We start from the raw sequence: 22058 nt of genomic DNA on the forward strand, positions 1-22058 counted from the left end.
AGTTATTAAATACAGAGTGAGCTTAAAGAAATAGTCATTAACTTGTTTAATGCTTGTGTGTTTAATTCTTGAGTGCTTGAAACTCATTTTCTATTTTGTTATATACAAGCTGTTTTTTTTTTTTTTTTTTTCTTTTTCTTTTCTCTGTAAATAGTATTCAAATTTGAGCTAAAAAAAAAGAAGAGAAGGAAAGGACAGGTATTTGAATATAAGCTGGGAGAAATAAATGGGAAAAGAGAAAAAAAAGTGGGGTTGGCAAGTGAGTTTGGAGGGAGGAAGATAATGTATGTGAGTGATGAGAGGACATATGTTCTGTGTTAGAATGATGATTTATCAGTCCTTGCTTTGCACAGGATTAGTTCACCTGAAATGCATGCATCCTGGGACCATACAAAGAGAGAACATGGTTTCAATATGCACACTCTTAAGGTAGAAAAACACTGTTCAAAGTAAGGACTGTCTACACTTATATTACTCTAAGTTCTTCTCATTTGATAATGAAAGTCTTCATATTAAATCATAAGAATAATGATTGTTACTGTTCTCCCTAAAAGGCCACACCAGTATTCTAAACACTTTTTTCTTTAGCTCTAGAAAAAATTAATCACCAGGAGTGACTAGTCAGACAAGAAGTAAAACTGATGATACTTAAGAGCTTATAAAGAAGTTTTCTTATATGATGCTAAGTCAATAAATATAATGTATTGGTCACAGTGCCTAAATGAAATTATAAGCCCATTAAATGTTTATTATGATTGTTATTTTCATTATCAATACCAATAGCATTAGCTCTATTAAGTCATGGTAACTTTCTTGTCAGTGAAGTCTATTTGGCTTATCATCTTTGAATCATTACTTATTACCATCCTTTTTTAAGGCAGTTAAATTACTGCAATGCCAAGAGTCACACTTAATATGATAAAATAGCCCTGATACTTGATTCTCATTCTCTTTCTCTCTCCTTCACCCTATTTCAGGGTTCAGCATCAGAGGACAGAATAAAAGATGGCAACCTCTTCAAACTACACTAACCTTAGAGACATTTGGTACACCATGATTGGGATCCCAGGACTGGAAGATGCACACAAGTGGATCTCCATCCCCATTTGTTCCATGTACATAGTCGCTGTTGTAGGAAATACCCTCTTACTATTTCTGATCTTCACTGAGCGCAGTCTTCATGAGCCCATGTACTTTTTCCTCTCCATGTTAGCCTTGGCAGATATCTTTCTTTCCACTGTCACCACACCCAAGATGTTAGCAATCTTCTGGTTCCAAGAAGTGGGTATATCTTTCAGTAGCTGTGTGTCCCAGATGTTTTTCCTCCACTTCATCTTTGTGGCAGAGTCTGCCATATTGCTGGCCATGGCATTTGATCGCTATGTAGCCATCTGTTATCCACTAAGATATACTACCATTCTAACACCCTCAGTCATTGGAAAAATAGGCATTGCTTCTATAATTAGGAGTTTCCTCATCTGTTTCCCCTTGGTTTTTCTGGTTTATCGGCTTACTTACTGTGGAAGGAACATTATTCATCACTCATACTGTGAACATATGGGCATTTCCAGGCTTGCCTGTGATAACATCCAAGTCAACATCTACTATGGGGTGATTGTGGCTCTATTTTCCACATGCCTGGATGTGGTGCTTATCATCATCTCTTATGCCCTAATACTGTGTACTGTGCTTAGAATTCCTTCCCAAGATGCCCGGCTCAAGGCTCTGGGTACTTGTGGCTCCCATGTCTGTGTTATATTACTATTCTATACCCCAGCCTTTTTTTCATTCTTTGCTCACCGATTCGGGGGCCACAGTATACCACTCCATACACATATCCTTCTTGCCAATCTTTATGTGGTGGTACCACCCACTCTCAACCCCATCATTTATGGAGTTAAGACCAAGCAAATTCAGGAGAAATTTATCCAGGTCTTTTCTTTGAGCAAGAAATTTTGCTGATGTAGATTGAACAGCGTAGTTCTTTAATTCTCTATGTAACTCCACTAATTGAAGAGTACCTACAATTATATTGGATATCTTATATCATGTCAGCATTAAGAGAGAATAATAGCATTAAGATTTGAGTAAATCAGATCATGTTAAACTCTTGTTTCACTGCTTTTTTTCAGGACAGTGTCAGACCATGGACATTTTAGAGTCCATGTAATAATGAGCTTTGTTACAAGTTTAAAGCAAAGAAATTCAAAAGTTAATTTCAGTTTTATGCTAATATAGACAAACAGGAGAACTGAAGACACAGCCCACCCACACACACTAAAAAAAATGAAAAAAAAAAAAAGTCAAATCAGCTTATCAGGGTTTTAGTTTATTCTCCTATAATATGGCCTCTGTAAATCAGAGAAAATAGTACTCATGTATTTAGCATCCTGATGTATTAGCTGAGCATTTGGGCTCTAAGTTCAAGTCTTGAATTTCAGATGTATGGCCTTGGCAGAGTACATTTACTCTTTCTGGAATTCTGTACACTTATCTTTATAATAGGCACAAACTATTATGTAACTTATAAGGTTGTTAAAATGATTAAGTAAAATGTTTTATTTAAAGCTTATAAAACACTGCATAGCATGTAATGAAAATGAAGGAAGGTTGTCTATTGTTACTATTACCAGTAATACTACTGTAATCAGTCTGCATCCTACATACACTGGACCTGCAGGACAGAGAAAGGAATTTCCTTTTATATTCCCTCCTTGTGTGTAATACACAATGCTTCAGTCATGTCCAACTCCATGATCCCATGGATTGTAACCAACCAGGCTCCTCTGGCCATGGGATTCTCTAGGAAAGAATACTGGAGTAGATTACCATATCCTCCCCAAAGGGATCTTCCTGACCCAGGGATCGAGCCCACTTCTGATATCTCCAGCACTGATCGGAGGGTTCTTTACCACTAGTGCCACTTGGGAAGCCCATATTTCCTCTTTCCTAAGCATAATTTCAGGCATTATGGGACATAATGATTTTAGGTGATCTTGAGGCATCAAGCTAATTTATTTTATTTTATTTTTTTAAATTTTATTTTATTTTTAAACTTTACATAATTGTATTAGTTTTGCTCTGGAGACAGGAGAAAAATTTGCCAGATGTAGAACTTTATGGATTTTTAGCATGTATGCATGCTAACTTGCTTCAGTTGTGTCCAACTCTTTGAGACCCTATGGACTCTAGCTCACCAGGGTCCTCTGTCCATGGGTGTTCTCCAGGCAAGAATACAGGAGTGGGTCCTCCAGGGGATCTACCCTACCCACAGATCCAGCCCATGTCTCTATGTCTCCTTCATTTGCAGGTGGGTTCTTTACCACTAGCACCATACATTAGTAAAAGCACTGGAATGAATAAAAAATCTGCATCTGCTCCTCAAATGAATGCCAAAGCTCCTCTTAATCACTTTATAATCATACTATCAGTTCAGTTCAGTTCAGTCACTCAGTCATGTCCAACTCTTTGCGACCCCATGAATCGCAGCACGCCAGGCCTCCCTGTTCATCACCAACTCCCGGAGTTCACTCAAACTCACGTCCGTTGAGTGGGTGATGCCATTCAGCCATCTCATCCTCTGTCGTCCTCTATTCCTCCTGCCCCCAAACCCCCCCCAGCATCAGAGATTTTCCAATGAGCCAACTCTTCACATGAGGTGGCCAAAGTACTGGACTTTCAGCTTTAGCATCAGTCCTTCCAAAGAACACCTAGGACGGATCTCCTTTAGAATGGACTGGTTGGATCTCCTTGCAGTCCAAGGGACTCTCAAGAGTCTTCTCCAACACCACAGTTCAAAAGCATCAATTCTTTGGTGCTCAGCTTTCTTCACAGTCCAACTCTCACATCCATACATGACCACAGGAAACACCATAGCCTTGAGTAGATGGACCTTTGTTGGCAAAGTAATGTCTCTGCTTTTGAATATGTTCTCTAGGTTGGTCATAACTTTACTTCCAAGGAGTAAGCATCTTTTAATTTCATGGCTGCAATCACCATCTGCAGTGATTTTGGAGTCCAAAAAAATAAAGTCTGACACTGTTTCCACTGTTTCTCCATCTATTTCCCATGAAGTGTTGGGACCAGATGCCATGATCTTAGTTTTCTGAATGTTGAGCTTTAAGCCAACGTTTTCACTCTCCTCTTTCACTAAAAAGAGAGTTTTTAGTTCCTCTTCACTTTCTGCCAAAAGAATGGCGTCATCTGCATATCTGAGGTTACTGATATGTCTCCCAGCAATTTTGGTTCCAGCTTGTGTTTCTCCCAGCCCAGTGTAGATTGCATTTATTTTACCATAGTGGTAATAATTATTACTCTTACTAGCAACAGTAAAAGGTATTCATCAGGGAAGAAAAGAAACAGATGTCTGAGAACATAAATGATTTATAAAATAATAAATAATAAAGAATATTTTACATGTTCACTTGTACAAGTACTAATGAAAACTCATTAACATGTTTATATCCTCAGAGCATTGATGACAAAAATGAAAACTAGAAATATAAATGCATAGGATGAATGTATTGCAATACATTTTAAAAATTGGGTAGAATTATTACTGAATATGTTACTACAAAGTGCTAATATGGAAATAAGCTTAAACCATTTTAAAGAGAAATTACAGGTTGCAGAATGATACATATCAGATGATCTTAAGTAAGGGAATGTACACACATATATTAATGTATGAAATCTTACACACAAATGTATTTGCATAGAAATTCTGGTAGAATATATAGAATTCTCCTGATAGTGTGTATATTTTTAAAAGAACATTTAAATTAAACTAATTATAAATAAATTTTATCTAGTGATTCTTTCCCATACATGATGAGATATTTACCATTAGCATGACTTTATATTATTCTACCTCCCCTGCAGATGTCCCTATTATTTTCTTAATTGCTTAAGTATCCAGGATTTATATTTAATTACTTTAATTGTCTGTTGAAATTCTTCTTCTTTTTTTTTTTTACCCTGATGGAGGATATTTTGAACATTTTTGTAGTAGAATTTTTAGGTAAGTAAAAATAGAATTTCTATTTTATTCTACAAGTTAGCAGTGAGGAAAAGAAGTCTAAGTTTATCATGATTTCCAGATTTTTATATGATTACCAATTAATTGTATTGTTTCTGATTCTTTCTGTATTTACTATTTTGCTTAAATTCTGTGCTATTTCCCCTAGATATTGAAATAAAACAGAAGTATACAGAAGTGATTTTGGCAAATTTTTGTTTCCCATACATATATAAACATCAAAATTTTAAAATATTTTAAACTTAGAAGTATATTATACTCAGTAAAACTTTCTATTCTTCTTTCTCTTCTGTAGAAGAAAAAACTCTGTAAGTTTTATCTTTAAAGTCCATTTTAAAACTTTTAAAATCATAATGTGAGTGTATTCATGTACAATCAACTATAGTGACTGTGAATTCTTCAGTTCAGTTCAGTCGCTCAGTCGTTTCCGACTCTTTGCGACCCCATGAATCGCAGCACACCATGCCTCCCTGTCCATCACAAACTCCTGGAGTTCTAGTTGGCCTAAATATTGTTTTAGGACTTTAAATTTGATTCATTGTTCTGTTGATACCTGTTTACAAAGAATAACTTTATTATTTTATTGCTGGATATCACACATATCTCCTTGAAATTTACAAGAATGAGAGTATCAACTGACTTTTTAAAAGATTAATATAACTTACAAACTTAGTCAAAATTTTCAGGAAATAAACCATATACAATTACAAAATAAAAATTAGCTTCATTATATTTAATAACTATGACAAAAGAGAAAATCCCTTGCTATGTACCAACTACTGAAGCTCATTTTGAAAAAAATAGATAATCTAATTACTCTCATACCTACTTGAGAAATTGTAGTTTGAAACCTTCCAACAAGGAATTTTCCAGACCCAGATGAATTTGCTAGATGAATAGAATCAAACATTTAGAAGGCAAATAATATGGATTCCATAAAAACTTCTATCAGAAAATGGTAAAGGATAAAGCCCATCCCAAATTATTTAATAAGACCAGCTCTATGTTGCTATGTAATTGAGAGTATGCAAGATAAAGAAACCACTACAATATTTTTATAAAGAAAATCCCCTCTCTTTCCACATATATTTGTTCTTCCCTCAGCTGTCTATATTTAAAGCCACACTAATCCTGGGATTTTTTTCCTCTGTGGATCAGCATCATGGAGCATTCCCATATTTACAATTCTTGGACATGCCTTCCTGTGGAGTTAAGTACCTCACAAGGTCTGATCACCGCCTCATACATTAGTTCACACATTTAAGTTCTAGCTACATTGTCAGCCTTACACAGAGATAGCAAGTACCTTTTCACAGGGGCTTATTGGAAAAAACTCTGATGCTGGGCAAGACTGAAGGCAAGAGGAAAAGGGGATGACAGAGGATGAAATGGTTGGATGGCATCACCAACTCAATGGACATGAGTTTGGGCAAGCTCTGGGAATTGGTGATGGACAGGGAGGTCTGGTGTGCTGCAGTCCATGGTGTTTCAAAGAGTCAGACATGACTGAGTGACTGAAATGAACTGAACTTCCAGGTGGTGCTAGTGGTAAAGAATCCCCCAGCCAATGCAGGACATGCAAATGAAGTGGACTGGATCTCTGGGTCGGGAGGATCCCTTGGAGGAGGTCATGGCAACCCACTCCAGTATTCTTACCTGGAGAATGCCCATGGATAGAGGACCCTGGTGAACTAGAGTCCATAGGGCCTCAAAGAGTTGGACACAACTGAAGCAACTTAGCAGGCACAAAGTCCAAGATCTCATAAATATCAATATTTTTGAAGATTAAAAGAAATAGATAAAGCATAGGTCACTGTCAAATACTGTGCATTTGGCACAGTGTGACTCCAGTTGTTTTCTTTAAATTGCTAAGAGCCCACTGGAACTCTTTACCAACCTCCAGGTTATAGAGAAGCTAAAAAAATCTGAAAACACGATAGTCCTGGTAAGATAATAAAAGTAAAAAGAGAAGTAAATGTGTTTTAATTATAATGTAGGACCAGGTTAAAGAAACAGACTACTAGTTACAAAGGCAATAATTCTAAACAGCTATTCCAACATCCAACCACATATTTTTTAAAAACAATGGGGTTGGGATGGTTTGCAAAATTGCCTTGCAGCCATAGACACAGGGAGGGCTATGAGAACTAATGATGCAATGAGAGAATCAATGAGGCTTCAGAGTGGATCCAGCAAGTGCAAGGATTTAATATTCCAAGAGGAAAGCACCAGCCCTATAAAATTCAGCAAAAGTTCAAAAAAAAATAAGAGTTCTTCACAGAGACAAGGCCAGTTAATGTGTTCTGGAACTATGTGTCTTCTTGCAGGAGCTAATGACTAAGATTCATCTCTTTTCCTTGCTAAGGAGTCTTAATACAACATTTAAAACATTTCCTAGATATCTGAATATCATGTTACTTAAAATGAACTTTAGAATGTGCATCTGCGTAATTTACTAGCAGTCAAGCTTTGGGACTCAGTACTGTCACTGCTGAATCAGGGAATTAAGTTAATTAATTAATTAATTCCTGGTCAGGGAATTAAGATCCTGCCACAAAGCAGCACAGAGTGGCAAAAATAATTACTACATTTGATAAAAGAATGTGTATCTGACATATCAGGCAGAAACTGAAGAAATGTATATCACAAAAGAAACTGTTAATAGAGGAGTCAGGAAAGTGTAATTGTGATTAGCAATTATAAGACAAAATAGTGCAGAGAATATATAGAATCATAGAAAAACTTAAGAATGAAAAAGTATAAGGCTTTAAATACTTTTATTAAGAGTGAAGTTAAAAAAAATAAGAGTGCAGTCATTTTCATGTAATTAATTGGAATTACTAGTTTGAAGCATTAGGAAACAGTGTAGGCTTGTGACTAAAGAGGAAAATCTCTGAAGTCAGAGTTCTAATAATCAAATCTTGGTTCCATTGCTCCTAGGTATAAAATCTTAGGAAACTTATTTTGTATGTGTGGATATTTTGTTAAACTGAGGAAATATATAAGGCCTTTATAACAATATCTGGAACATAATAAGTGTCCAGTAAATGTCAATAGGGACTAACAGAGTTTTGCCAAGAGAATGCATAGGTCATAGCAAATACACTCTCCCAACAATGCAAGAGACAGTTCTACACATGGACTTCACCAGATGGTCAATACCAAAATCAGATTGATTGTACTATTTACAGCCAAACATGGAGAGATTCTCTGCAGTGAGCAAAAACAAGACCAGGAGCTGACTGTGGCTCAGCTCATGAATTCCTTATTGCCAAATTCAGACTCAAATTAAAGAGTGTAGGGAATTAGACCATTCAGATATGACCTAAATCAAATCTTTTACAATTATATAATGGAAGTGACAAATAGATTCAAGGGATTAGATCTGATAGAGCCTGAACAATTATGGACAGAGGTTTGTAACATTGTACACGAGGTGGTGATCAAAACCATCCCCAAGGAAAAGAATGAGAAAAGGAAAAATGGTTGTCTGAGGAGACCTTACAAATAGCTGAGAAAAGAAGAGAAGCTAAAGGCAAAGGAGAAAAGGAAAGATATATCTGAATGCAGAGTTCCAAAGAATAGCAAGGAGAGATAAGAAAGTCTTCCTCAGGAATCAGTGCAAAGAAATAGAGGAAAACAATAGAATGGGAAAGACTAGAGATCTCTTCAAGAAAATTAGAGATACCAAGGGAACATTTCATGCAAAGATGGGCATAATAAGGAACAGAAATGATATGGACCTAATAGAAGCAGAAGATATTAAGAAGAGGTGGCAAGGATACACAGAACTATACAAAAAAGATCTTCATGATCTAGATAATCACGATGGTGTGATCACTCACCTAGGGTCAGACATCCTGGAGTCTGAACGCAAGTGGGCCTTAGGAAGTATCACCAGAACCAAAACTACTGGACGTGATGAAATTCCAGTTGAGATATTTCAAATCCTAAAAGATGATGCTGTTAAGTGCTGCACTCAATATGCCAGAAAATTTGGAAAACTCGGCAGTGGCCACAGGACAGGTCAGTTTTCATTCCAGTCCCAAAGAAAAGCAATGCCAAAGATTGTTCAACCTACAGCACAATTGTGATAGACTCTCACGCTAGTAACATAATGCTCAGAATTCTCCAAGCTAGGCTTCAACAGTATGTGAAATGAGAACTTCCAGATGTTCAAGCTGGATTTGGAAAAGGCAGAGGAACAAGAGATCAAGTTTCCAACATCTGTTGGATCATAGAAAAAGCAAGAGATTTCCAGAAAAACATCTACTTCTGCTTCATTGACTACACTGAAGTCTTTGACTATGTGGATCACAACAAACTATGGAAAATTCTGAAAGAGATGGGAATACCAGAGCACTTTACCTGCCTCCTGAGAAATCTGTGTGTGCATCAAGAAGCAACAATTAGAAGTGAACATGGAACAACAGACTGGTTCCCAATTGGGAAAGGAGTACGTCAAGGTTGTATATTGTCACCCTGGTTACTAACTTACATGCAGAATACATCATGTGAAATGCCACGCTGGATGAAACACAAGCTGGAATCAAGGTTGCAGAGAGAAATATCAGTAACCCCAGATATGCAGATGATATCACCTTTATGGCAGAAATTAAGGAGCCTCTTGATGAAAGTGAAAGAGGAGAGTGAAAAAGCTGGCTTAAAACTCAACATTCAAAAAACTAAGATCATGATATTTGGCCCCATTGATACATAGCAAACAGATGGGGAAACAGTGGAAACAGTGAGAGACATTATTTTCTTGGGCTCCAAAATGACTGCAGATGGGGACTGCAGCCATGAAATTAAAAGACGCTTGTTCCTTGGAAGAAAAGCTATGGCAAACCTAGACAGCATATTAAAAAACAGAGACATTAGTTTGCCAACAAAGGTCCATGTAGTCAAAGCTATGGCTTTTCCAGTAGTCATGTATGGATGTGAGAGTTGGACTATAAAGAAAGCTGAAAGCTGAAGAATTGATGCTTTTGAACTGTGGTGTTGGAGAAGACTCTAGAGAGTCCATTGGATTTCAAGTAGATCCAACCAGTCCATCCTAAAGGAAATCAGTCCTGAATATTCATTTAAGGACTGATGCTGAAGCTGATGCTCAAGTACTTTGTCCACCTGATGCGAAGAACTAACTTATTAGAAAAGACCCTGATGCTGGGAAAGATTGAAGGCTGGAGGGGAAGGGGACACCAGAGGATGAGATGGTTGGATGGCATCACCGACACGGTGGACATGAGTTTGAGCAAGTTCTGGGAGTTAGTGATGGACAGGGAAGCCCGGCATGCTGCAGTCCATGGGGTCACAAAGAGTCAGACACAACTGAGTGACTGAAATGAACTGAAATGTCAATAATCATTTATAAATATAATAGTAAAGTTTAGTTTGCACTTTTGCAGTGTCATGTTGGTGTTGGGACTTGATTTAAATATAATACTATGGAAAAAAATGTTTTATTTTTGCCAAAAATGTATTAGCATTATTTTATAACAAGTAGAATTTGCTAAAATTCAGATGTATTATCATAAGAAAAGAATTAGTTGAAACCATTCAGAATATGTATATATATATTTATGTATGTATATATTTGTATATATGTGTGTGTATATATATATATATATAATATTTTGCCTTTTGGATATTATTGATTTTTCTTTTCTTTCACCAGCATCCTACTGTTATCAACTACTTCTGTTAGAAGGTACCAGCTAGAACAAAGACAGAAAGCAAAGAGTTTGGGATGTAGAGGAAGTTTCTTTTAGATATTAAAACAAAAGAAGAGTGATATATGGCAAAACAAATACAATATTGTAAAGTAGTTAGCTTCCAATTAAAATTTAAAAAATTAAAAAAAAAAAGAAGAGTAATGGAACCCCTTTCAGCACGAGATGCAGAAGAGAAACACAGATAGGCAAGGAGAATTGAAAAGATATAATCTTCAAGGTCTCAGGTTCAGCTGCATTCTTTGCCCCTCACTTAGAGTGTCAGGGCATGAGAAGCTAGAAACCCAATGTGTTTTGAGGGAAAAGTTAAAAGCAGAAGGAGATTAATAACCTACTACTTGTTTATCTCCTGAGGGAAATTTCCATGCAAACTGTCTCATGCCATAGTCAGAGATCAGCATTAGGGTAAAAATTAGCACATGGTATATTCAATGAGGGAACCAGTTTCTTGCTCTTCCACAATGCAGCACATGGATCTAGGTGTTCTTTACAGCATGTGGGGGACACAAAAATCATGGTGAATGCTGACTAGTAGAGTTGTCAAGGGAACTGTCATGCCTAGGGAAAAATGATTCTGCAACCAAAGGCTTTAAACAAACAAACAAACAACTTAGAGTCAGGGAAATAAGATAAAATGGGTCAGTTTTCAGAGCTTGTAGACTAAAAGCCATTTACAGTTGGATTACTAACTAGACTGAAGAGAAAATCAGTCAAAATGCAGCAGAGGATGAGAAAAATCAGCGTTCCATACAGAGTGAGGAGGTAAGATAAGATTCATTCAGCAAGGGTCTGCCAAGTGTTACAGACTTAGAAAAGAGGCCCATCCAGTTCTTGAAAGCAGGGCCATGTCAGCTTCCCCTTCAATGCTCACGGTGATGAGGGGTTTGTAGAGAGGTGACAGTTAGTGGCAGAGACCTGTGGAAGAAAGAAATTTCCTGGCAGAGAATATCAGTTTCCAATTGACAGAAAATATGACACCACAGCAAATATCTTTTTTAAACTCAAAAACTTTAATTGACATTTTAAGTGGAAGAACCATTGGCCCTCTGAGAGAAGATAAGACTAAAAATAAACTAAACTCATCATATGTTATTATTTGAGTATAAAGTACAACACCTGTTACATTAGAATTTTTTATATCATAATACTGGCTGATGAAAGAATGGCCTACTAAATGGTTGTGTCAAGTGCTAATGCATTTGAAAACTTATATTTACAGCAACACACAATTTAAAATTTTTAACTCACACCATGAACACCACCAACAATAAAAACAAATAGAATGATGGGAGATAACTGCAATGCAAAACGGTACAGTAATGGCAGTGGGAAAAGTGCTGTGAGACTAAAGTGCCCCACAATTGTTTTCTTTTTTAAAATCCTTTTACTTCAACTTCCTCATCTGCAAAACTGACTGATTATGATTTACCCATGGACTGGCTCTAAGATCAACAGTGAGAATCATTACTGTGTCCTTCCACAGTGCCTGGCATATAATAGGAATCTGATAAATATAACCTACTTATTATTTTATGACCATTATAATTGTTATTGTGATGATTAAAAATAAACTCTAACAATATTAGCGAGTTGCTTTTAAAATTGCATGGTGTAGCTGTTTATAACTGCTTCATTCAAAATCAAAACTATAAAATGCTAACCCAATCAATTAATGCATAGTTTTCCCTATGTAGTATAATGGAATAAAACTCAAATATAAAAAGAGCTGTGAATGCAGGCAACAACAACAAGGTGAATCTCAAAAGTATTATCCCAAGTGAAAGGATCTGGACAAAAAGATTACATTAAGATTATGATTCAATTTATGGGATCTTCTCTAAAAGGTCCTTCCCAGGTGGCTCAGTGGTAAAGAATCTGTCTGCCAATTCAGGAGACACAGAAGATGAGGGTTCAATTCCTGGTCAGGAAGATGTCCTGGAGTAGGAAATGAACCCACTCCAGTACTCTTGGCAGGATAATCCCATGGACAGAGGATCCTGGTATGCTACAGTCCATGGGGTAACAAAAGAGACAGACACAATTGAGCACACACATAGGGGCTCTCTTAAAGGCAAAACCTATGATAGAAATTAGTTTGGAGGCAGTGGAGAATTTGTGGCTGTGGGAGAAGAGTGACTGCAAAGAGATAAAAGGCACTTGTGGGGTGATGGAAATATTCCATATCTTGATTGATTGTGGTGGTGATTTTATGACTGTAAATATTTTTGAGAATTTATCAGACAGTGCATGTACATCTAAACCGAGTGAACTACTACTTGAAAGTATGCATTAACAAAACATGCCTGAAACATATCAAGTAGATTATATAAATATCCTTGCAACAATAATGTCTTAAGGAAATTTACACATACCAAGAGTTCAAATGTGTGCATTATTTTGCTATCCATGATTTATTTGTGTTTTTGCTCACTTTTATTTTATGAAAGTTTTATGAGGGTTGTGGAACCATTTAACAAACTTCATGTTAAAAAGTACAGAGGGGAGATAGGAAAGAAAGACTTTTCATGTGATTTGAAAATAAAACAGAATATATTCAAGTCACATCACCTACTACCACCTAAAAATTTGACATATCGTTTAATCTTTGTGTGTTTTAAACTACAAATAATATATGTATTAGAAAATAGCATCTACCACAGAGTCTTGATGGGGAGATAAATTAGAAATGTTTTTCTTTGATCACAGTAACATTCTCTCCCCATTGGATTTAAATGATCTATGGGTTCATTGGAAATATTTTCAAATGGTTTTCAAGTGGAATAGCTATTTGTATTGTTCCCTGGATTAAGAAAATAAAACTAATCACAAAAGTATATATTTTTTTCTACTCTGGAAATTACTGATTGTCTCTCTCTCCAGTTCAGTAGGGTGGGAGTGGGGAAGACTGGCTGATGGGCAAAAAGCATCAAGATTAATTTTTTGTTGTTTGCTTGCTTCATTGCTTTTTAAATTTATTCAAAAAGGTCAAATTTTCTTTTAGGCTTATTTAGTTACATTGCCATGGGACTAAACTGGGAAAATGGGTAGACAATAAACAAGAATGTCATTTACAGTACGGAGAATTTGAGTAAGATAAATTTTGGTCCTTAAGTAATTACTTGGGGGATTTTAATCAGCAAAATGTACCTTTTTATAATGAATGACTCCCAAACTGGCCATAGTGAGATGAATTTTAATAGCTAAACTACCTCAGAACTTATTATGATTTGGAAGCTATTATATATGTATTTTCAGATATACAAAAATCATTGACAGTGTAACTGATTTCACTGATATGATAGTTTCAAGGAAAATGCAGAGAAAAGTATTTGTAAAATGGAAATCCTCATTCAAATGAAAGTAATTAAACATATTTTAATTATTCACTGACTCTTACCCTTTTGAACTGCTTTGCTGACTTTTAAATACATTCACATTTGATATTAAGACTTACATTTTTTCAAGTAAAACAATCTCTGGACTCTTCTTCGTATTTGCTGAGTCTTGATACTATAAATAATGGGGTTCATCAAGGGCGGGAAAAGGATATAGACATTGCCCATGAGAACATGAACCCAGGGTGAGAGGTGTCTGCCAAAACGATGAACCATGGTCAGACCAATGATTGGGATGTAGAAAACCAAAACAGCACAGATGTGAGATACACAGGTCTGCAAAGACTTGATTCTCTCTTCTCGTGATGCAATTGCTAAGACTGCATACAAGATCATGATATAGGAGATAATGATGAGCACTGCATCCAACAACAAGTTGCTGATCACCAGGGCCAGACCATAGATGCTATTGAAGCGAATGTCTGAACAGGCCATTCGAATTAAGTCTTGGTGCAGGCAGAAAGAGTGAGAAAGGATGTGGGGGTGACAATAATTTAAGAACTTTAGGCGAATAATGACTGGAGGTATGAGCATAGAACTCCTACATAAGATTGCCACCCCAATCTTCATGATTTTGTCATTAGTTAGGATGGAGGAATAGCGTAGTGGGTTGCAAATGGCAATGTAGCGGTCAAAAGCCATAGTAAGGAGGACAGAGGACTCCATGAAGGACAGACCATGGATGAAATAGGACTGGGCAATGCAGGAATCCAGGCTGATCTCTTCAATGACCCCCCATAAGATTCCCAGCACTGTGTGCACGGTGGACAGCCCCACACATAGGTCAGTGAGGGCCAGCATGGCCAGGAAGTAGAACATGGGCTGGTGCAGGCTCGGCTCAGTCCTGATCACGTGGAGCACCATGCAGTTCCCCAGGAAAACCATAGCATAAATGGAGGCAAAAGGGATGGAGAGCCAGAGATAGTCAACTTCTAAGCCAGGAAAACCAGTGAGAGTAAATCTGGAATTATTGAAGTTCAGGATAGAGATAGCAGACATTAATAGAGGATTAAAAATATTTCTAGAGAGGTATTAAAAATTAGATCACTTTATGACCCTTTAATTTCTAGTAATGTTTGTCTGCTTTTGAGAAGAAAATATAATACAGTTTCCTCAAGTATCATGAACTCCGCAAAGTAGAGGCCTGATTCATTATTCTTTAGGTCAAGAACCAGTTGTCTAAACATAGCTATTCCAGTGCTAGTGACTAAGAATGTCAGAAGACTAGAGGGTTTTACGCAGAAACAATAATGTTAATAGGCTCATGAGACTTGGTTGGGGATACACTTCTGGGATCTCTGTTTATTTCAAAAGGAAGATAATATACAGCCACAGGAGCATACTGCTGCCATGGCTGGCAACACCATTGGGAAAATGTGAAATGCATGTGTAATTTTTCTCTTGGGTAGAACAGCTGATCATTTTACTATCACCAAAGTATCATAAGATCCCAAAGGGGATAGACTTGTTAAAGTAACCTAACTTTGGATAAAATAAAGTTAGCCAAAATAAATTTGACAAAATAAGTGGAATCAGAACTGTTATGTGCTGGATTCCACACTGCTTAGCTTCTAATAAATTATTTACTGCTTTTAGTTGTACTTTGTTTTTCTTCTCTATGTTCATGTATCTCTCTATCCTGTTAAAAGCTTTCTAACTTTTCTGACATTCTCAATACTTTTACTTTTTATTCTTTCTATGAAATATAAGTCATGCATTTTAGACTGTAAAATCCAAAGCTTGCATTAGATCTTGAGTAATAGCTGGGCATGAAATAGCTAGATCATATGGTAGATATTTAACACTTTGGCAAGAATAGAGTGGAATGAAATATTTGGGTATTCTAAGGAAAAAAAAAAACAGTCTAAATTCTACATGTAGTGACATTATCCTTCAAAAGTGAAAGAGAAATATTTTCTCAGGTGTGCAGAAACAGAGAATCAATAGGTAATAAACTGACACTGAAAGAATTACTTTAAAAAGTTTCTCAGAGTAATGAAAAATGATATTGTCAGAAATTTAGATCCACATTAAAAAAGCATCAGAAATGGAATAATGAAGCTAGATACTTTATTTTTAATTGATGTAATAGATGACCATTTATTCAAAGAAATAGTTGTAAGAATTTATTTTATGATTATATGGGTAAGTGAATGATTAACAGCAATGTTATAAAACATGGGAAAGAGAAACTGGGAGTTGGGATTATTCTAATGTAAGTTACCTTCAGTACTCATAAAGTGGCATGTTGTTGAGTCGCTAAGTCGTGTCTGACTGTTTTTTAACCCCATAGACTATAGCCAGCCAGGTTCCCCCATGCATGGGATTTCCTAGGCAAGAATACTGGAGTGAGTTGCCATTTCCTTCTCCAGGGAATCTTCCAGACCCAGGGGTTGAACCCACATCTCCTGCACAGCAGGCAGATTCTCTACTGCTGTGCCACCAGGGAAGCACATAAAGTGATATATTATTGTTTAAAAGTGAACTTGGATTAGGCACTCACTAAACAAAAATGAAAAATAGGTAAAATTGATATGCAAGCAAATAAAAAGGAATCATCTAATGTGCTCAATTAAAACTAGGGAAGGGGAAAAAAGAGAGGAAGAAGGGAACAAAAACAAGAAAGAAGAGAAAAGTAGAACAAGTATAACTTATAGAAAACAATATCAAACATGGCTGATTTTAATCCAATTAAATTAAAGATCACTTTAGGTGTGAAACATCTGAATATCAAAAGTAATAGGGATAACTTGTCAGAGCAGATTTTAAAAACATAATTATATATTGTCTACATGATACCACTTTAAAGGCACAGATTAAAAAAAAAACATTGTATGAACACTGATAAAAAGAAATCTGAATTAAATACATTGTTTTCAGATAAAACTGATTTCAGATCAGTGAAAACTATTATGATGAAGTAGTACATGACATAGTAAAAAGAAACGGGGTGTGGGGGGGACAATTTTTACCCAAAATTAGTATTCAGAGCTTTTGTGGCTATTTGTGGACATGCTCAGAGAGGGAGAAAATTGAGTCTCCTGATGTAAATACATGTCCCTGATGTAATACTCTCCTTTCTTGGTTCAGCTCTCGTACTGTAAATAATCTTCGTGATTTATTTTGTGCCATCATTTAAACATTTTTGTACTTTTGATGATAAATTTGCTGCTTGAAATGCCTCCAAACATAGTGCTGTCTAGTATAACAGCAAGAAGGCTGGAATGTGCCTTACAGAGAAAATGTGTGTGTTACACAACCTTTCTTCAAGTGTGATTCATACTGCTGTTGTGAGTTCAAAGTCAATGAATCCACGATAGAGTACATCCAGGAAGAAAAAAAAAAAAAAGAGAGAGAGAGAGAAAATACCTTCATCCACATATGAGGGCCCTCCAGAAAGTGCTATAATAACATCTGTAGTGTGCATCATGAAGCTTGAAGAAAATGGGATAACAGCTAAATTTGTGGATTCATGAGATGACAGCTGACAAAACCATTCATGGTGAACATCATTGTTGAGTAATTGAAAACCAAAGAAACTAATGGTCAAGATTTCAGGCTTCAAAAAATGTTATCCCTTTTCAGCTAATGATAGCTGATTGAGTGTTTCAAATGGCCTTTTGGCATGGTAAATATTAAATGTTAGACAGAATAGTTTTTATATATGAGGAAGCAGAGGATGATTTTTTAAATTCATTTATTATTTATTAAAGGATAATTGCTTTACAGAATTTTGCTGTTTTTAGTCAAACCTCAACATGAATCAGCCATAGATATACACATATCCTCTCACTTTTGAACCTTCCTCCCATCTTCTTCCTCATCCCACACCTCTAGGTTGATACAGAGCCCAAATTTGAGTTTCCTGAGCCATACAGCAAATTCCTGTTGGCTATCTATTATACATATGGTAATATAAGTTTCCATACATCTCACCCTCTCCTCTCTTCTCCCCATGTCCATAAGTCTCTTCTCTATGTCTGTTTCTCCATTGCTGCCTGTAAATAAATTCTTCAGTACCATTTTTCTAGATTCTGTATGTATGCATTAGAATATGATATTTATCTTTCACTTTCTGATTTCACTTTGTTTAATAGTTTCTGCATTCATCTGGGGCTTCCCTGGTGGCTCAGAGGTTAAAGCATCTGCCTGCAATGTAGGAGACCTGTGTTCGATCCCTGGGTCGGGAAGATCCCCTGGAGAAGGAAATGGCAACCCACTCCAGTATTCTTGCCTGGAGAATCTCATGGACGGAGGAGGCTGGTGAGCTACAGTCCATGGGGTCGCAAAGAGTCGGACACGGCTGAGCGACTTCACTTCACTGCATGTTCATCCACCCCATTAGAACTGACTCAGATTTGTTCCATTTTATGGCTGAGTAATATTCCACTGTGTATATGTACCATACTTCTTTATCCATTCATCTGTTGATGGACATCTAGATTGCTTCCATGTTCCAGCTATTGTAAATAGTGCTGCAGTGAACAATGGGATACATGTGTCTTTTTCAATTCTGGTTTCCTCAGGGTATATGCCTAAGAGTGGGATTGCTGGGTCATATGGTAGTTTTATACCTAGTTTTTAAGGGAATCTCCATACTGTCTTTCATAGTGGCTGTATTGATTTACATTCCCACCAACAGTGCAAGAGCCTTCCCTTTTCTCCACAACCTCTCCAGCATTTATTGTCTGTAGACTTTTGTATGATGGCCATTCTGACCAGTGTGAGGTGATATCTCATTGTAGTTTTGATTTACATTTCTTTAATAATGAGTGATGTTGAGCATCTTTTCATGTGTTTGTTGGGCATCTATAGGTATTCTTTGGAGAAATGTCTGTTTAGATCTTTTTCCCACTTTTTGATGGGCTTGTTTGTTTTTCTGATATTGAGTTGTATGAGCTGCTTGTATATTTTGGAAATTAATCCTTTATCAGTTGTTTCATTTGATATTATTTTCTCCCATTCTGAGGGTTGTCTTTTCACCTTGCATATTATATATATATACAATATATTACATTGTTGTGTAAAAGCTTTTAAATATAATCAGGTCCCACTTGTTTATTTCTGTTTGTATTTCCATTACTCTAGGAGGTGAGTCATAGAGGATATTGCTTTGATTTATATCATTGAGTGTTCTGCTTATGTTTTCCTCTAAGAGTTTTATAGTTTCTCATCTTACATTTAGGTCTTTAATCTATTTTGAGTTTGTTTTTGGGTATGGTGTTAGCAAGTGTTCTGATTCATTCTTTTACATGTAGCTGTCGAATTTTCTCAGCACCATTTACTGAAGAGGCTTTCTTTGTCCCATTGTATATTCTTGCCTTATTTGTCAAAAATAAGATATCCATAAATACATGGGTTTATTTCTCTGCTTTCTATCTTGCTCCATTGGTCTATATTTCGGTTTTTGTGCCAGTACCATATTGTCTTGACATCTGTAGCTTGTATTATAATCTGAAGTCAGGAAGGTTGATTCCTCTGGCTTCATTCTTTTTCTCAAGACTGTTTTGGCTATTTGGGGTCATTTGTGTTTACATATAAATTGTGAATTTTTTTGTTCTAGTTCTGTGAAAAATACCATTGGTAATTTGATAGGGATTGCATTGAATCTGTAGATTGCATTTGATAGTATAGTCATTTTCACAATATTGATTCTTCCTACTCAGGAACATGGAATATCTCTCCATCTGTTTATGTCATCTTTGATTTCTTTCATTAGTGTCTTATAATTTTCTGTGTGCAGTTCTTTTGTCTCCATAGGTAACTTTATTCCTAGATATTTAATTCTTTATGTTGTAATGGTGAATGGGATTGATTCCATAATTTCTCTTTCTGATTTTTCATTGTTAGTATATAGAAATGCAAGTCATATCTATGTATTGATTTTGTATCCTGCAACTTTGCTGAATTCACTGATTAGCTCCTGTAAGTTTGTGATACTATTTTTAGGATTTTGTATATACAGTATCATGTCATCTACAAACAGTGAGAGCTGAATTTCTTCCTTTCTGATCTGGATTCATTTTATTTATTTATTTTTTTCTTCTCTGATTGCCGTAGCTAGGACTTCCAGAACTATGTTGAATGATAGTTGTGAAAGTGGACCCTGTTGTCTTGTTCCTGTTCTTAGAGGGAATGCTTTCAGTTTTTCACCATTAACAATAACGTTTGCTGTAGGCTTATGATATATGACCTTTACTATGTTGAAGTATGTTCTTTCTATGCCCATTTTTTGAAGAGTTTTAACCATAAATTGGTGCTGAATTTTGTCAAATGCTTTTTTTGCATCTATTGAGATTATCATATGGTTTTTATCTTTCCATTTGTTAATATGGTGTATCACATTGATTTGCATACATTGAAGTAGTCTTGCATCCCTGAAATAAACTCAACTTGATCATGGTGTATGAGCTTTTTGATGTGTTGCTGAATTCTGTTTGCTAAAATTTTGTTGAGGATTTTTGCATCTATGTTCATCAGTGATATTGGCCTATAGTTGTCTTTTTTTGTGTGTTGTCTTTTTTTGCTTTTGGTATCAGGATGATGGTCACTTTGAAGAATGAGTTTGGAAGTGTTCCTTTCTCTGCAATTTTTTGAAAGAGTTTTAGAAGGATAGGCATTAGCTCTTCTCTAAATGTTTGATAGAATTCTCCTGTGAAGCCATTTGGTCTTGGGCTTTTGTTTTGTTTATTTTTTGGGGGGGAGATTTTTGATCCCAGCTGCAATTTCAGTGCTTTTAATTGGGTTGATCATAATTTCTATTTCTTCTTGGTTCAGTCTTAGGAGATAGAATTTTTCTAAGAATCTGTCCATTTCTTCCAGGTTATCTATATTTATTGCCATATAGTTGTTCATAATAGTCTCTAATACTCCTTGGTATTTCCACATTATCTGTTGTAACATCTCCTTTTTCATTTCTAATTTGGTTGATTTGATTCTTCTCTCTTTTTTCCTTGATGAGTCTGGCTAAAGGTTTGTCAATTTTGTTTATCTTCTCAAAGAACCAGCTTTAAGTTTTATTTACATTTACTATTGTTTCTTTTATTTCTTTTTCACTTATTTCTGCTCGGATCTTTAGGATCTTTCTTTCTACTAATTTGGGGTTTTTAAGTTCTTTTTCCAGTTGTTTTAGTTGTAAATTTAGGTTGTGTATTTGATGCTTTTCTTATTTCTTGAGGTAGGATTGTATTGCTATAAACTTCTGTCTTAGAACTGCTTTTGCTTTATCCCATAGGTTTTGAGTTGTGTTTTCATTGTCACTTGTTTCTAGAATTTTTTTGATTTCTCTTCTCATTTCTTCAGTAACCTGTTGATTATTTAGAAACCTGTTGTTTAATATCCATGTGTTTGTGTTTCTTACAGCTTTTTTCTTGTAATTAATATCTAGTCTCATAGTGTTGTCATTGGAGAAGATGCTTGATACAATTTCCTTTTTCTTAAATTCATTGAGGCTTCATTTGTGATCCAAGATGTGGTCTATCCTGGAGAATGTTCCATGTGCATTTGAGAAGAAGGTGTATTCTTCTGCATTTGGATGGAATGTCCTGAAGATATCAAAGAGATCCATCTCATCTAATGGGTCATTTAAGATTTGTGTTTCCTTAGAAGACTCTATACATGGACATCACCAGATGGTCAACACAGAAATCAGATTGATTGTATTCTTTGCAGCCAAAGATGGAGAAGCTCTATACAGTCAGCAAAAACAAGACCAGGAGCTGACTGTGGCTCAGACCATGAACTCCTTATTGCCAAATTCAGACTTAAATTATAGAAAGTAGGGAAAACCACTAGAGCATTCAGGTATGACCTAAATTAAATCCCTTATGATTATACACTGGAAGTGAGAAATAGATTTAAGGGCCTAGATCTGATAGACAGAGTGCCTGATGA

At 36.0% G+C, this 22058-nt stretch overlaps 2 protein-coding genes across 2 annotated transcripts; one reads left to right on the forward strand and one right to left on the reverse strand.

Annotated features, from left to right (window-relative positions):
• The first annotated feature begins 982 nt into the window (after positions 1-982).
• LOC113904772 (olfactory receptor 52Z1-like) lies at positions 983-2566 on the forward strand. Its single transcript, XM_027561863.1, has one exon. The coding sequence runs from the start codon at positions 1006-1008 to the stop codon at positions 1960-1962; it is 957 nt and encodes a 318-aa protein (XP_027417664.1). The 5' UTR covers positions 983-1005; the 3' UTR covers positions 1963-2566.
• Positions 2567-14213: 11647 nt separating this feature from the next.
• Positions 14214-15164, reverse strand: LOC113904935 (olfactory receptor 51V1-like). The gene has a single exon (XM_027562000.1). It carries the CDS (start codon positions 15162-15164, stop codon positions 14214-14216), a length of 951 nt encoding a protein of 316 aa, XP_027417801.1.
• Between the last annotated feature and the right edge of the window lie 6894 nt (positions 15165-22058).

Source organism: Bos indicus x Bos taurus, chromosome 15 (genome assembly GCF_003369695.1).
Source record: "Bos indicus x Bos taurus breed Angus x Brahman F1 hybrid chromosome 15, Bos_hybrid_MaternalHap_v2.0, whole genome shotgun sequence".
Taxonomy (NCBI): Eukaryota; Metazoa; Chordata; class Mammalia; order Artiodactyla; family Bovidae; genus Bos; species Bos indicus x Bos taurus.